The 16,791-nt window shown below is 42.1% G+C and overlaps 1 protein-coding gene across 1 annotated transcript; it reads right to left on the reverse strand.

Moving 5' to 3' along the window:
- Positions 1 to 9,986: 9,986 nt before the first annotated feature.
- Positions 9,987 to 14,898, reverse strand: LOC110308066 (spermatogenesis-associated protein 31D4-like). The gene is made up of 4 exons (XM_021180402.1): positions 14,712 to 14,898; positions 14,022 to 14,064; positions 13,367 to 13,427; positions 9,987 to 13,009 (listed from the first exon to the last, which is right to left on the reverse strand). The coding sequence occupies exons 1-4, from the start codon at positions 14,886 to 14,888 to the stop codon at positions 10,726 to 10,728; spliced, it is 2,565 nt and encodes an 854-aa protein (XP_021036061.1). The 5' UTR covers positions 14,889 to 14,898; the 3' UTR covers positions 9,987 to 10,725.
- Positions 14,899 to 16,791: the final 1,893 nt, after the last annotated feature.

Raw genomic sequence — 16,791 nt, forward strand, 5'->3', positions numbered from 1 at the left:
TACATATGTATGAGGGACCTCATTCCAGTCCATGTGTCTTCTTTGGTTGGTAGCTCCGTATCTGAGAGCTCCAGCCCAGGTTAGTTGACTCTGTTGGTCCTCCTGTGGGGTTCAGATCCCCTTTTAGGGCCTTCAACCCTTCACCAAACTCTTCCATAAGAGTCCATGACCTCTATCCAATGTTTGGTTGTGAGTAAGGTAACTGCATCTGTTTCAACCAGTAGCTGGATAAAACCTCTCAGAGGACAGTTGTGCTAGGCTCCTGTCTGAAAACATAACAGAGTGTTGTTAATAATGTCGAAGATTGGTCCTTGCCCATAGGATGGTCTCAAGTTGGGGCCAGTTATTGGTTCACCATTCCTTCAGTCTTTGCTCCATGTACTCACTGAAAAGTGGATATTAGTCATAAAGTACAGAATAGCCATGATACACCTTACAAACCCAAAGAAGTTAAACAAGAAGGAAGGCTCAAGCAAGGATGCTTGAGTTACACTTAGAAGGGGGAACAAAGTAGTCATAGGAGGCAAAGGGACAGGGGGAAGTGGTTGGGAGAGGGGAGGGGCATGGGAATTAGTTACAGGTATGGGGAGAGACAGAAGAGACACCCAGAAAGCCAGGAGAATGAACGGAAATCTGCAGTTGCTGGTGGAAGAGGGATCTTTAGGAAGTCCCAGAGACTTGAGATAGAGGAGGCACCCAGAAGTCAATGGAGGTGACCTTAGCCAATATGCCTAACAGTGGGGTCATGGAACCTAAAGAGACCACCTCCTATACTCAGGCAGGACCCCCAGTTGAAGGATGAGGACACTAGCCAACCCACAAATATTTTGACCCTAAGCTTGTCCTGTCTAAAATAAATACAGGGCCATTCTTATTCAAACCACCACCGTGTTTCTTTAGTCTAAACTGTGGATCTGAACCTATATGTAAGTAACCCCAAAAGAATATAACAAAACTCAGTTCTAGCTTAGCCTGATTCATCTCTAACTTTATACCATACGAAGTACTCACTCTTCATATTCATGTGAAGGTAAATTGAGGTCTGTTAGTACTGAATAACTACGAGAGAGAGTATTAGTAGTAAGTATTAGAGCAGGAATCAACCTCAGAGACCTCTTAAGAAGGCTTGAGCACCTTTTCTTGTCACAGGATGTGCCTACAGGCCTGTTGCCCAAGCCTCATATTTCTAGTAAAGGCTTAATCTGACATATCCTTGGAATGAGCATTAGATATACTATAATATCTGGTAGATATTATAGTATAGTGCTAGTGAGGCTGGGTTTAGGCTTGCTAGATACTGGGGGTGTCACCAGAGAGGAAGACTAGAAAGATCTACAATTAGCCCTGCCCTCCATGATGATGCAATGGTTCCTATTCATATGGCCAAAGTAAAGTTTGGTCATACTTTGGAGTGAAAAGAAATGAGCTGACTTCAGTGAGGGATGGTGCTGGGAATGTAACCAAATGCAATTGACTTGGTGAATTCAAAACGTGGTGAATACAAAGCCAAAACAGGCACAGCCATGATATAAAAAAAAAAAAAATAGAGCAAAATTGTCTGCAGCAAGTGAGGTGAGTAGAGAATGGGAATGGTTTCCAAAACGATGTTTTCCCCTTAAACAGAGGAAGCATGGAATTTTACTGTGGGAGGCCATTTGCACTCAAATGTGGATAGGCCAGTTCTTAAGCATGCTGATCTTAAGCTACTGTAGACTCATTTTGAGGGCATTTAGTTCAAAGTCTCAGAATGCATACATGATTAAAGTGGTAAACCGAAATGATTCTGAATATGTTCAGTTTGCACCATAAATGTTTAGTTGAAAAGAAAAGTATTTTGAAGCAGCATTCATATAAGTCTACTCTCAAGAATGTCCACCTTAGTCACTTGTAAGTTATAACTTATAAGGCTTAGTCACTTATAAGTTCCTGCCTGAGACATTTGTGGGATCACAGAAACCATGACCAAGGAAACTCTTATAAGGATGACATTTAATTGGGGCTGACTTACAGGTTCAGAGGTGCAATCCATTATCATCAAGGCAGGAGCATGGCAGCATGCAGGCTGATGTGGGGCTGGAGGAGCTGAGAGTTCCACCTCTTGTTCTGAAGCCAGCTAGCAGAAGACTGACTTCCAGGCAGCTAGGACAAGGGGATTAAGGCCCATACCCACAGTGACATACCTACTCCAACAAGGTTATACCTCCCTGGGCCAAGCACATACAAACAATCACAGGGATAGATGACATAGATTTACAGAAAGATTATGTGCTTTACCTTTCTAGTCAGAGAAATGAAACTCTTGAGATTCAGGTCAAGACAGGCCTTAGGATTATGCCAGGGCAGTTTGACACTAGAGCTTGAAGAAATAGACACATATTTGTTTCCTTAAAATATTAAGGCATTTAAATATAGCACAAATCATGAACAAAATAAGCAAAGTTATTTATAGCCTAAAAGATATAATGTCCCAGCTGGGCGTGGTGGCGCACGCCTGTAATCCCAGCATTTGGGAGGCAGAGGCAGGCGGATTTCTGAGTTCAAGGCCAGCCTGGTCTACAGAGTGAGTTCCAGGACAGCCAGAGCTACACAGAGAAACCCTGTCTCGAAAAAAAAAAAAAAAAGATATAATGTTCCTATGAATCAGGGTCAAAACAATTAAGCAAACAGATCAGATAGAAAATAAGGAAGAGCTGGTGAGTGGAGCACAGCTTCTGCTCCAATCCAATTGCACGCGGGACCTGAGACTGCATTAGTTAGGGAAGCAGAAACCGGCCTGAGTAGGGCCACAGGCCTCATCCAGCCGGAGCAGCGCCAGGGTAGCTGGAGCGCAGGGTTGCCTGACACCCGCCAGCTACCCACGACCCCCGCAGCAGGATTTTGGGACTGCTGGTGAGTGGAACACAGCTTCTGCTCCAGTCCAATCACGGGGGACCTGAGACTGCTCTGGTTGGGGAGAGAGAAATCCGGCCTACATAGGGCCACAAGCCTCTTCCAGTCAGAAAAGCACCGGGGCAGCTGGGGCGCAGGGTCGGCTGACACTCGCCAGCTACCCACAACACCCGCCACAGGATCTTAAGACTTCTGGAGAGTGGAACACAGCTTCTGCTCCAATCCAATTGCGCGCGGGACCTGAGACTGCATTAGTTAGGGAAGCAGAAACCGGCCTGAGTAGGGCCACAGGCCTCTTCCGGCTGGACCAGCACCGGGGTACCGTCAGCTACCCACGACCCCCGCCGCAGGATTTTGAGACTGCTGGTGAGTGGAACACAGCTTCTGCTTCAATCTTTAAACAGTGACAACGATAACAACTAACCCCAGAGATTACCAGATGGCGAAAGGTAAAGGTAATAATCTTACTAACAGAAACCAAGACCACTCACCATCATCAGAAACCAGCACCCCCACTTCGCCCAGTCCAGGGCACCCCAACACACCAGAAAAGCTAGACACAGATCTAAAAGCATATCTCCTGATGATGGTAGAGGACTTCAAGAAGGACTTTAATAACACACTTAAAGAAATACAGGAGAACAATGCTAAACAGGCAGAAGACACTAAAGAGGAAGCACAAAAATCCCTTAAAGAATTGCAGGAGAACACTGCTAAAGAGTTACAAATCCTTAAAGAAAAACAGGATAACATAATCAAACAGGTAGAAGTCCTTACAGAAAAACAGGAAAACACATCCAAACAGATGATGGAAATGAACAAAACCATACTAGACCTAAAAAGGGAAGTAGACACAATAAAGAAAACCCAAAAGGAGGCAACACTGGAGATAGAAACCCTAGGAAAGAAATCTGGAACCATAGATACGAGCATCAGCAACAGAATACAAGAGATGGAAGAGAGAATCTCAGGTGCAGAAGATTCCATAGAGAACATCGGCACAACAATCAAGGAAAATGTAAAATGCAAAAAGATCCTAACTCAAAACATCCAAGAAATACAGGACACAATGAGAAGACCAAACCTACGGATAATAGGAGTGGATGAGAATGAAGATTTTCAACTCAAAGGACCAGCAAACATCTTCAACAAAATTATAGAAGAAAACTTCCCAAATCTAAAGAAAGAGATGCCCATGAACATACAAGAAGCCTACAGAACTCCAAATAGACTGGACCAGAAAAGAAATACCTCCCGACACATAATAATCAGAACAACAAATGCTCTAAATAAAGATAGAATACTAAAAGCAGTAAGAGAAAAAGGCCAAGTAACATATAAAGGCAAGCCTATCAGAATTACACCAGATTTTTCACCAGAGACTATGAAAGCCAGAAGATCCTGGACGGATGTTATACAGACACTAAAAGAACACAAATTCCAGCCCAGGCTACTATACCCAGCCAAACTCTCAATTAACATAGATGGAGAAACCAAAGTATTCCACGACAAAACCAATTTCACACATTATCTCTCCACGAATCCAGCCCTTCAAAGGATAATAACAGAAAAAAAACCAATACAAGGACAGGAACCACGCCCTAGAAACAACAAGAAGGTAATCCCTCAACAAACCTAAAGAAGACAGCCACAAGAACAAAATGCCAACTTTAACAACAAAAATAACAGGAAACAACAATTACTTTTCCTTAATATCTCTTAATATCAATGGACTCAACTCCCCGATAAAAAGACATAGACTAACAAACTGGCTACACAAACAAGACCCAACATTTTGCTGCTTACAGGAAACTCATCTCAGAGAAAAGGATAGACACTACCTCAGAATGAAAGGCTGGAAAACAATTTTCCAAGCAAATGGCATGAAGAAACAAGCTGGAGTAGCCATTCTAATAACTGATAAGATTGACTTCCAACCCAAAGTCATTAAAAAAGACAGGGAGGGAAACTTCATACTCATCAAAGGTAAAATCCTCCAAGAGGAACTATCAATCCTGAATATCTATGCTCCAAATACAAAGGCAGCCACATTCATTAAAGAAACTTTAGTAAATCTCAAAGCACACATTGCACCTCATACAATAATAGTGGGAGACTCCAACACACCACTTTCACCAATGGACAGATCATGGAAACAGAAACTAAACAGGGACACAGAGAAACTAAGAGAAATTATGAATCAAATGGATCTGGCAGATATCTACAGAACATTCTATTCTAAAACAAAAGGATATACCTTCTTCTCAGCACCTCATGGTACCTTCTCCAAAATTGACCACATAATTGGTCACAAAACAGGCCTCAACAGATACAAAAATATTGAAATTGTCCCATGCATCCTATCAGATCACCATGGACTAAGGCTGATCTTCAATAACAAAATAAATAATAGAAAGCCAACCTTCACGTGGAAACTGAACAACACTCTTCTCAATGATACCTTGGTCAAGGAAGGAATAAAGAAAGAAATTAAGGACATTTTAGAGTTCAATGAAAATGAAGCCACAACATACCCAAACTTATGGGACGCAATGAAGGCATTTCTAAGAGGAAAACTCATAGCTCTGAGTGCCTCCAAAAGGAAACTAGAGAGAGCACACATTAGCAGCTTGACAACACACCTAAAAGCACTAGAACAAAAGGAAGCAAATTCACCCAAGAGGAGTAGACGGCAGGAAATAATCAAACTCAGGGGCGAAATCAACCAAGTGGAAACAAGAAGAACTATTCAAAGAATCAACCAATCAAGGAGCTGGTTCTTTGAGAAAATCAACAAGATAGATAAACCCTTAGCCAGACTCACTAGAGGGCACAGGGAAAGCATCCTAATTAACATAATCAGAAATGAAAAAGGAGACATAACAACAGATCCTGAAGACATCCAAAACACCATCAGATCCTTCTACCAAAGGCTATACTCAACAAAACTGGAGAACCTGGATGAAATGGAGAAGTTCCTAGACAGATACCAGGTACCAAAGTTGAATCAAGATCAGGTTAATGATCTAAACAGCCCTATATCCCCCAAAGAAATAGAAGCAGTCATTAATAGTCTCCCAACTAAAAAAAGCCCAGGACCAGATGGGTTTAGTGCAGAGTTCTATCAGACCTTCAAAGAAGATCTAATCCCAGTTCTTCACAAACTATTCCACAAAAGAGAAACAGAAGGTACTCTACCCAACTCATTCTATGAAGCCACAATTACTCTGATACCTAAACCACAAAAAGACCCAACAAAGATAGAAAACTTCAGACCAATATCCCTTATGAATATTGATGCAAAAATCCTCAATAAAGTTCTTGCTAACAGAATCCAAGAACACATCAAAACAATCATCCATCCTGACCAAGTAGGTTTCATCCCAGGGATGCAGGGATGGTTCAATATACGGAAATCCATCAACGTAATCCAGTATATAAACAAACTCAAAGACAAAAACCACATGGTCATCTCGTTAGATGCGGAAAAAGTATTTGACAAGATCCAACACCCATTCATGATAAAAGTCTTGGAAAGATCAGGAATTCAAGGCCCATACCTAAACATGATAAAAGCAATCTACAGCAAACCAGTAGCCAACATCAAAGTAAATGGTCAGAAGCTTGAAGCAATCCCTCTAAAATCAGGGACTAGACAAGGCTGTCCACTTTCTCCATACCTATTCAACATTGTACTTGAAGTCCTAGCCAGAGCAATTCGACAACAAAAGGAGATCAAAGGGATACAAATTGGAAAAGATGAAGTAAAAATATCACTTTTTGCAGATGATATGATAGTATATATAAGTGACCCTAAAAATTCCACCAGAGAACTCCTAAGCCTGATAAACAGCTTCGGTGAAGTAGCTGGACATAAAATTAACTCAAACAAATCAATGGCCTTTCTCTACACAAAGAATAAACAGGCTGAGAAAGAAATTAGGGAAACAACACCCTTCTCAATAGTCACAAATAATATAAAATATCTTGGCGTGACTCTAACTAAGGAAGTGAAAGATCTGTATAATAAAAACTTCAAGTCTCTGAAGAAAGAAATTCTAGAAGATCTCAGAAGATGGAAAGATCTCCTATGCTCATGGATTGGCAGGATCAACATTTTAAAAATGGCTATCTTGCCAAAAGCAATCTACAGATTCAATGCAATCCCCATCAAAATTCCAAATCAATTCTTCAACGAATTAGAAAGTGCAATCTGCAAATTCATCTGGAATAACAAAAAACCTAGGATAGCAAAAACTCTTCTCAAGGATAAAAGAACCTCTGGTGGAATCACCATGCCGGACCTAAAGCTCTACTACAGAGCAATTGTGATAAAAACTGCATGGTACTGGTATAGTGACAGACAAATAGACCAATGGAATAGAATTGAAGACCCAGAAATGAACCCACACACCTATGGTCACTTGATCTTCGACAAGGGAGCTAAAAACATCCAGTGGAAGAAAGACAGCATCTTCAACAAATGGTGCTGGCACAACTGGTTGTTAACATGTAGAAGAATGCGAATCGATCCATTCCTATCTCCTTGTACTAAGGTCAAGTCTAAGTGGATCAAGGAACTTCACATAAAACCAGAGACACTGAAACTTATAGAGGAGAAAGTGGGGAAAAGCCTTGAAGATATGGGCACAGGAGAAAAATTCCTGAATAGAACAGTAATGGCTTGTGCTGTAAGATCGAGAATTGACAAGTGGGACCTCATGAAACTACAAAGCTTCTGCAAGGCTAAAGACACCATCAATAAGACAAAAAAACCACCAACAGATTGGGAAAGGATCTTCACCTATCCTAAATCAGATAAGGGACTAATATCCAATATATATAAAGAACTCAAGAAGGTGGACTCCAGAAAGTCAAATAACCCCATTAGAAAATGGGGCTCAGAACTGAACAAAGAATTCTCACCTGAGGAATACCGAATGGCAGAGAAACACCTGAAAAAATGTTCAACATCCTTAATCATCAGGGAAATGCAAATCAAAACAACCCTGAGATTCCACCTCACACCAGTCACAATGGCTAAGATCAAAAATTCAGGTGACAGCAGATGCTGGCGAGGATGTGGAGAAAGAGGAACACTCCTCCATTGTTGGTGGGATTGCAAGCTTGTACAAACACTCTGGAAATCAGTCTGGCGGTTCCTCAGAAAATTGGACATAGTACTACCGGAGGATCCAGCAATACCTCTCCTGGGCATATATCCAGAAGATGTCCCAACCGGTAAAAAGGACACATGCTCCACTATGTTCATAGCAGCCCTATTTATAATAGCCTGAAGCTGGAAAGAACCCAGATGTCCCTCAACAGAGGAATGGATACAGAAATTATGGTACATTTACACAATGGAGTACTACTCAGCTTTTAAAAAGAATGAATTTATGAAATTCCTAGCCAAATGGATGGACCTGGAGGGCATCATCTTGAGTGAAATAACACAATCACAAAAGAACTCACACAATATGTATTCACTGATAAGTGGATATTAGCCCAAAACTTAGGATACCCAAGATATAAGATACAATTTGATAAACGCATGAAACTCAAGAAGAATGAAGACCAAAGTGTGGACACTGTGCACCTTCTTAGAATTGGGAACAAAACACCCAGGGAAGGAGTTACAGAGACAAAGTTCATAGCTGTGATGAAAGGATGGACCATTTAGAGACTGCCGTATCCAGGGATCCATCCCATAATCAGCTTCTAAACGCTGACACCATTGCATACACTAGCAAGATTTTGCTGAAAGGACCCAAATATAGCTGTCTCTTGTGAGACGATGCCGGGGCCTAGCAAACACAGGAGTGGATGTTCACAGTCAGCTATTGGATGTATCACAGGGCTCCCAATGGAGAAGCTAGAGAAAGTACCCAAGGAGCTAAAGGGATCTGCAACCCTATTGTTGGAACAACATGATGTACTAACCAGAACCCCGGAGCTCTTGTCTCTAGCTGCATATGTATCGAAAGATGGCCTAGTCGGCCATCACTGGAAAGAGAGGCCCATTGGACTTGCAAACTTTATATGCCCCAATATAGGGGAATGCCAGGGCCAAAAGAATGGGAATGGGTGGGTAGGGAAGTGGGGGGCGCTATGGGGGACTTTTGGGATAGCATTGGAAATGTAATTGAGGAAAATATGTAATAAAAATAAAAAAAATAAATTAAAAATGAAATTAAAAAAAAGAAAATAAGGAAGAAAAAAGATACTCATGATATTTTATACAATTTCATTGAATGTGGTTTTCAGCTTTTGGCTATAACAAAAGAATTTATAAGAGTTAAGCTATATAAACAACCTAAGTAGGGCAATAAGCAAAAATACTCAGTACTTATTACTGGGCTTTTTGTTGGTTCATAGGGCAGATATTCTAAAAGCTGTTAACAGGCTTGCCCCTTTAAGATGCTGGTAGTTTTAAAAAGATCATGTCTAAGCCTGGAGAAATAAGGCCACTCTCCCCTTTAGCTGTCTCCTTCTGGGTCAGAATTAAGAAGTTTTTCTGAGTTATGGCCTCACAGCTTCTCCCCCTCAAAGCTGCACAAGATATATGGGAGGAGTTAGGAAGAGGAGTCGGGGTGAAAATGATCAAAGTACATGGTATGAAATTCTAAACATTAAAAAAGACAAAATCACCCTAAAAATCTCACAAATGTACTTGTCCTTTGTAGGTGACACAACCTAGTAAGAAGACCTTGCTCTCAAGGGTATAAAAGTCAATGAGGAAGAAGATACAAGCTGCTCTATATTGGCAGTAAGGCTAAGAGGTGTGAAGCAGAGCGCCTCCACAAATCACCAGAGAGTGAAAGTTCTTTTAGGGACAAATCAGACCCATTCTTCAAAAAGAGACTCAGAAAATCAAGTCAGCCCTCTGGGGTTCCTTTCAGAAGCCCAAAGAGGAAATAAGTGAGAGCAAACTGACTTGTCTTTTTTCCTGAGCACAAGCCCCGTGTTACCTGAAAGCCATGTCACATGGAAAAAGCACACACACACACACACACACACACACACACGCACAACCACTTTATCTGAACCTTTATTGGGGACAATCAGTATTGTCAATAAAGGATGGAATACTGAGGACGGGAGTGATTTTTTTCTGGGAGAAATTCAGGAAAAGCATTTTCTGTTGTAAAATTGAGATGGACTTTCTGACACAGAGTGTACAACTCAGGGTAGCAACTGAAGGTGCCTGGTCAAAATGACACCTACAGATGAGATTTTGGTGAATTTCTGGCTACTGGGCGGGCATGGATGGGCACTGCCTCTGACACAGTAGCTTCTTCTGTAAAGCCACACATTTCTGGAACTGTACAGATCTGTCTGCCACTGTCTCCTATCCATTGTTTTTTTTTTTTTTTTTTGGACCAATAAAAACATCACTTGCACCAAGCTCTTCTGTTTTGCAGGCTAGAGGGTATGCCTTCTGGGCAGATGGAGGGAAGTTTTTTGTTCTGGCAATTGTCTAAGATATATGGAGGCATCCAGGGCTCCTGTTGCTGTTCAACATTAAACTCTGCTGTGGACAAGTGAACCTGATGGAAGGTCTCTGGTCACGAATGAATAACGGTTTGCAAGTGAATTTATCTGAGACAGGAAGCATGTCATTTTGGGACCTTAGAGCTTGTATGGGCTGACTGCTTTCTGATTTAAATTTCTCTTCCCTGGACACCTGACTGTTAAAGTCAGATGTCTGACACTCCTGGGGACCTGATCTTCCCTTCAGGCCCTTCCAGCTAACAGTGTATTTTGTGCTTTTCTTGTTTTCCCATCTGCTCCTTGAGCACTCTTACACTGGCTGATATTCAAGATCTTGGTAGATCATGGTTGAAGGCCGCTGAGCTGCCCTCCCTTACCAACCTTATTGGGTATAAATACATTTTTGTCAATTATCTTTGTTGCTTGAGGGCGCTGGACTGTTTTGCCAGAAGTTAGTCTCTTATCCAAGACCTCAGCCAACATTTTGGGCACATCTGAGCTGTGTCTATTGCCCTTTGAATCTTCCAGGCTGGTGTTGTCTAAGTCAAAGGATGTCTGTTGCTTGACAGACTTTTTCGCTGGAGATATGTTCTTTACATGCCCATCCTTGATATCAGAAGGCTTCTGGGCCTTGTGTTCTTTCTTGTTCACACAAGAGGTAAAAGTGAAAGGACCATATCTTGACCTGGACATAGTGCTAGTGATCTGACCCTCAATGGTTTCATTGAGACGTGTGGTCAAATGTTCTTTTAGAGAAGTTTCAAGTTTTTTCTGACATTGGCTCACCTCTGAGGTCCCTAAAGGTTTGCATGAAAGACTATCTGAGTGGCATTGTAGGTTTGTCTCACAGTCAGATTGCAGGCCACTATCTAGAGTGCTCTTAGTGTTACTCCATGTCTGCTGTTTTTGAACCATTTCTAGGCCTTGCTTAGAACACAGTTTCAACAGTTTCTCCTCTAATTGCTTTGCTGGGAAGCTTCCAGGTTGGTTCAAAATAGTGTTGCGTAGGTCTTTCTTTCTCTGTTGCTTAAAGAAGGGGATCCATGAAAGCCCATAGTTGCTTTTGGATGAATGTGACTCTGGAAATTCTGCCTGAGGATTTATCCATAACAGAGACTCACGGATCCTCTTGGGCAGGCCCCAGTGTTGTAGGATGAGCCTCTTTCGAAGGTGGTGCTCAAATTTCTTCTGGAGCTCACTGGTGATAAGGCAGTTTTCAATAGAGATGGACTTTGGAACATGGGTCTTGGAGAGCTGACTGACCAATGAGGGATTAGGAGGTGGGGGACAAAATTCTTGCTGGGAATTTTTGACCACAGTGGGTAAACCCCATACTCTTTCCTGTTCCTTTTTCAATATGTTGTATTCCAGGCAGTGGATTGCAGATGGCTCAAGAGGTTCTGCCTCATTCTGGGGGCTGTGAAAATACACCCCACAGATCCTAAGTTGGGAAGGAGGTGACAGCACTGGATTTGGGGGTTGCAGCTGGGCCTGGAGGTTGGCTTGAGGGACAGGTTGGGACTGAGATTGGGACAGACTTTGGGACAAGTTATGTAGTTGACTTTCAGACAAGGGCAGAGTTGTGCGGTGGGTAAGCATTGGGGAATCTGAGAATCTGTTGAAGCACCCAGAGATCGGGGAACTGTCAGTCAACACAGTAGCAATAGAGTTCATGGACTCACTGTGTAGAGAAGGGAGTCCCCAGAAGGACTGGGTATGTTTATCCTCTAACTGATCTTCAGAGGTCTTGGAATAAGACAAATGCTGGGGTGTGTGAAGTCTCTCTTTACTGCTCCCCAAAGAATGGGAAACTGCCAAGTTCTGATGATCAAACTCCGAGGTTTTCTCCCAAGTTTCAAGTGAGTCAGCCCTCCTTCCATCTTGTGTCTCAAGTAATGCCACGGCACCAAGGCTGGAAAAGTGAAGGTTTCCAGGCAATGTGAGGTAGGTTGAGGTGTTTCCCCATAAGTAGGATTCAGAAGAATAGGGGTCAAGAAGCTCTTGGTTAACTGGATGTGCTGACTCTAACTGGGAAGAGTTGCCTGTATCAGTCTGCTGCTGGATAAATTCCGACACTGCATGACTTGAACTGCAAATGCCGTTGTTTATTGGGACATTAGTGAAAAGCTCCATAGGGCTGTCCACCAGAGAGAGAACAGTTGTTGGTTGGAGAAGCAGTTCTGTTTCCTGAGTGGCATATTGTTGTGGAAGAGGTAAAGAGGCAAGTGGATGGAGAGAATTATGGTCCAATGGGGATTTAGCATTTACAGGAGGAATAGACTCTGATAGTAGAGAGCCACCCAGTGGTGAGAGAGAGAATGTGTCTTCTAGGTACTCATTCTGGTGAGATGAAATAATGGAGGAAGACTGTAGAGAAGGCTCATATGTAGTGTCTGAAATTGGATATTCTATAGTATTTTCTGGGAGAGGAAGGGACAAAGTCAGTGATGTCTCCGTCATAGAAACTGTGGAGTCCATACTGGACATAGTGACAGCACCATCTTGGTGAGTGGCCTGAGAAAGCAGATGACTGATCTTAGCAGTTGCTCCATTACACACACCACAGAAGGGATCTGGACACAGTAGTTGCCGAAAGTTGGAAGCATCATACTCTTCGCCTAGGGGGCTGCAGGAGATAGAAATTTCAATTCTGTTGTAAAGACCAGAATTGAAAAGGGCCTGCCTGCCTTGCTGTGATGGAGATACCCAAAGCCTGTGTGTGTGTGTGTATGTGTATTCATTTTATGACACCCATTGTGTGTGTGTGTGTGTGTGAGTATATATATATATATATATATATATATATATATATATATATATTCATTTTATGACACCCATGGCTTCCAGAGAGGCTATAACCTCGCTTTTCATCTGTGTACTTGTCTCTTTGGATACCCTTCCCATGACAAGAGCAAGCTGTGCTGAGTCTCTGTGATGCTTTGATCATAAGAAAATGAGGCCCAGGAAAAAGGAGAATAGTCACCTTTGCGCAATAGACAGCAGCTTTCTCTGTTCCTGTGTTTTTCTCTGGGTCATTCTACAACCTGGGAAAGCAGAAGTATTAGTTGTGGGTAAGAAAGGTGGAAATATCAAACAGGAGTCATTTTAAGGAAAATACTTAGGCTATTAAAGTAAATAGACAAGGTCAAATTGTCATTAATATGGCTCCCATGTTATGTGTCTTTCTATAAAAAAATCTTTATCTACATTGTCCCATGTAATGATACTTAAAATATCATATAAAGCAAACAGGCCTTAGTTTCCTCAGAGGTGTATGGGCACCTACATGTTAAGCATGTGTATTATACCAGGAGGCAGGAATGTGTGACTCTAAAACAACCAGCCAGCCAACCAACCAACCAACCAACCAACCAAACAAACAAACAAGCACATAGTGCTCCCTGGACTTATCCAGTGCTCCTGATAGTGCATGTCAGCTTCATGTACACAGGAGTGCAGAGAGGGAACTGATTCTGGTATGTTTATCACATTGCCTTCCTGTGAGTCTTTCCTTTGAGAACTATTTCTTGTCAGTTGATTATCTGTCAACTTTACATCCTCAGATCATAGACCTAAGACCTTATGGAAATGACAGGATGGTAAACTGGGAAGAGGAGATCCAGCAGATAGATACCTACCTTTAAGTGATTTCCTCCTTCCTTTGTTAGCTGAGCCCTGGTACTGTGGACATAGAGAAATGAACAAGGTGTTAGAATTTTTCCTCATGTTTATCTTCTGAAGAAACCCAGATTTCATAAACCAAGATTATTATGACATTTGTTCAGTTAATGAAATTTAGTTCTTTCTTAAATTAACTTTTGGAGGTGACCTGATGTTTTCTTTTTCCTTCTTTGGGAAATCAAAGGAGGATTTTGTCTGTAAGAGCCATACTTGGAGTTATCAGTCAGAAAGTTGAGGCCAGCAGCAACATCTGTGCTTTTCTGGAGACAGCATTGTCCAGTGGGACAAAGCTTGGGTTTCAGGTTCTTCTCAGAGCCTCCAAGAAGTCAGCACTGCTTTTCTGACCAGCTTAACCTGGCTGATTGTTGGGTAAATCAACATGCAGGGTGAGAATTAAGCCTGGGATTCTCATTCAGGTGTTCATCAGGAGAAGCTATTCTCCTTTGAATAATATTTAAGTGAAAACTTTAGTCCTCTCTGTATTCCTCCCATGCCATAGGACAGCAATGTTCTTTTCTCTCCCCAGTGTCCCATATCAGTCATGTTTCTGAGACAGACAAACGCATCCAGTACAAAATCCAGTACTCGTTGAGTTCTGTAGTACATCAATAAAAAATATCTCTTAGGGGTTCATCATACATCCTCACCTTTTTGATGTCCTGACTTTTCCAAGGTGGTGGGAAGAATGGTTTCAATATCAAATACCACAGGTATAGAAGAATAGACCAAACTCCACTCAGAAAGATGTAATTGGAGCCAATATCCAAGAATGCTGATCCAAAGCCCAACCATGATCTATTTAGAAAAGAGAGGATGTTCTCCATACACTGAGTCTCATGGATGCCTGAGGTATCTGAGTTCTGAGGTTGCATGGGCCTCACTGTAGGCCTAGGTCTGCATCACAGAGCAAGGGAGAGTCATAAAGGGTTTGTGAGGACAGAGAGAAGGGTGAGCCCTCAGATCCTCCCTCCCCCTCCTCCAAGCTCCTTCACTGACTTCTGCTTGAGACTGATGCTCTGTTTCCACCCCTCCCTCCTTATTTCACGTTATGTTCCTCAGGGAACTTTCTTGTTACCTCTGTAATCTGGATGCCAACCCACTCCCCTTTAGTGTTTGCAGCTCTTGAATTGGAGTCATTCAATTCTCCAGACTAGAGTGTCCAAAAGGATGCCTTGAAGTTTAGCTTTGGGCCAGATATATAGTCTCAGCAGCACAAATGTCCTCCCTCTAACACAGCAGGCTCAAAGTTGTGGATTGTGACCCCCTTGGATATCAAATTGCCCTTTCACAGGGGTCACATATCAAGATATTCTGCATCTCAGATAATTATATTGTGATTAATAACAGTAGCAAAAGTACAGTTATAGAAATAGAAATGAAATAATCTTATGGTTGGGAGTCACCACAAGAACTGTATCAAAGGGTAACAGCATTAGGAAGGTTGAGAACCACTGCTCAGATATATTTCTTCTCTACAGAATGGCTCTTTTTCCTAATCCAGCTATACAACAAAAGTATTTCCTCATACATTTACTTTTGTAAATATACCATAGCAAACTTTGCTTCAGTCAGAAGGACAGGCTGAATTACAAAACTAACATAACTAAAACATGTGTATACAAACTTACAACTTCTTTTTTTTTATTACATATTTTCCTCAATTACATTTCCAATGCTATCCCAAAAGTCCCCCATACCGCCCCCCACTTCCCTACCCTCCCATTCCCATTCTTTTGGCCCTGGCATTCCCCTATATTGGGGCATATAAAGTTTGCAAGTCCAATGGGCCTCTCTTTCCAGTGATGGCCGACTAGGCCATCTTTCGATACATATGCAGCTAGAGACAAGAGCTCCGGGGTACTGGTTAGTTCATCATGTAGTTCCAACTATAGGGTTGCAGATCCCTTTAGCTCCTTGGGTACTTTCTCTAGCTTCTCCATTGGGAGCCCTGTGATACATCCAATAGCTGACTGTGAACATCCACTCCTGTGTTTGCTAGGCCCCTGCATAGTCTCACAAGAGACAGCTATCTTTGGGTCCTTTCAGCAAAATCTTGCTAGTGTATGCAATGGTGTCAGCGTTTAGAAGCTGATTATGGGATGGATCCCTGGATACTGCAGTCTCTAGATGGTCCATCCTTTCATCACAGCTCCAAACTTTGTCTCTGTAACTCCTTCCATGGGTGTTTTGTTCCCAATTCTAAGAAGGGGCACAGTGTCCACATTTTGGTCTTCATTCTTCTTGAGTTTCATGCGTTTAGCAAATTGTATCTTATATCTTGGGTATCCTAAGTTTTGGGCTAATATCCACTTATCAGTGAATACATATTGTGTGAGTTCCTTTGTGATTGTGTTACCTCACTCAAGATGATGCCCTCCAGGTCCATCCATTTGGCTAGGAATTTCATAAATTCATTCTTTTTAATAGCTGAGTAGTACTCCATTGTGTAAATGTACCATAATTTCTGTATCCATTCCTCTGTTGAGGGACATCTGGGTTCTTTCCAGCTTCTGGCTATTATAAATAGGGCTGCTATGAACATAGTGGAGCATGTGTCCTTCTTACCGGTTGGGACATCTTCTGGATATATGCCCAGAAGAGGTATTGCTGGATCCTCCGGTAGTACTATGTCCAATTTTCTGAGGAACCGCCAGACTGATTTCCAGAGTGGTTGTACAAGCTTGCAATCCCACCAACAATGGAGGAGTGTTCCTCTTTCTCCACATC

Source organism: Mus caroli, unplaced genomic scaffold (assembly GCF_978045245.1).
Source record: "Mus caroli unplaced genomic scaffold, Mus_caroli_1 scaffold_15, whole genome shotgun sequence".
Taxonomy (NCBI): domain Eukaryota; kingdom Metazoa; phylum Chordata; class Mammalia; order Rodentia; family Muridae; genus Mus; species Mus caroli.

Bases quoted from the DNA above. Each gene is read 5' to 3' on its own strand.
- LOC110308066 (XM_021180402.1), bottom strand. From the start codon at position 14,888: ATGGAGAACATCCTCTCTTTTCTAAATAGATCATGGTTGGGCTTTGGA. The intron at 14,065-14,711 runs GTGAGGATGTAT...CTATGTCCACAG, and splicing joins AAAGTCAGGACATCAAAAAG to TACCAGGGCTCAGCTAACAA. The intron at 13,428-14,021 runs GTAGGTATCTAT...CTGCTTTCCCAG, and splicing joins AAGGAGGAAATCACTTAAAG to GTTGTAGAATGACCCAGAGA.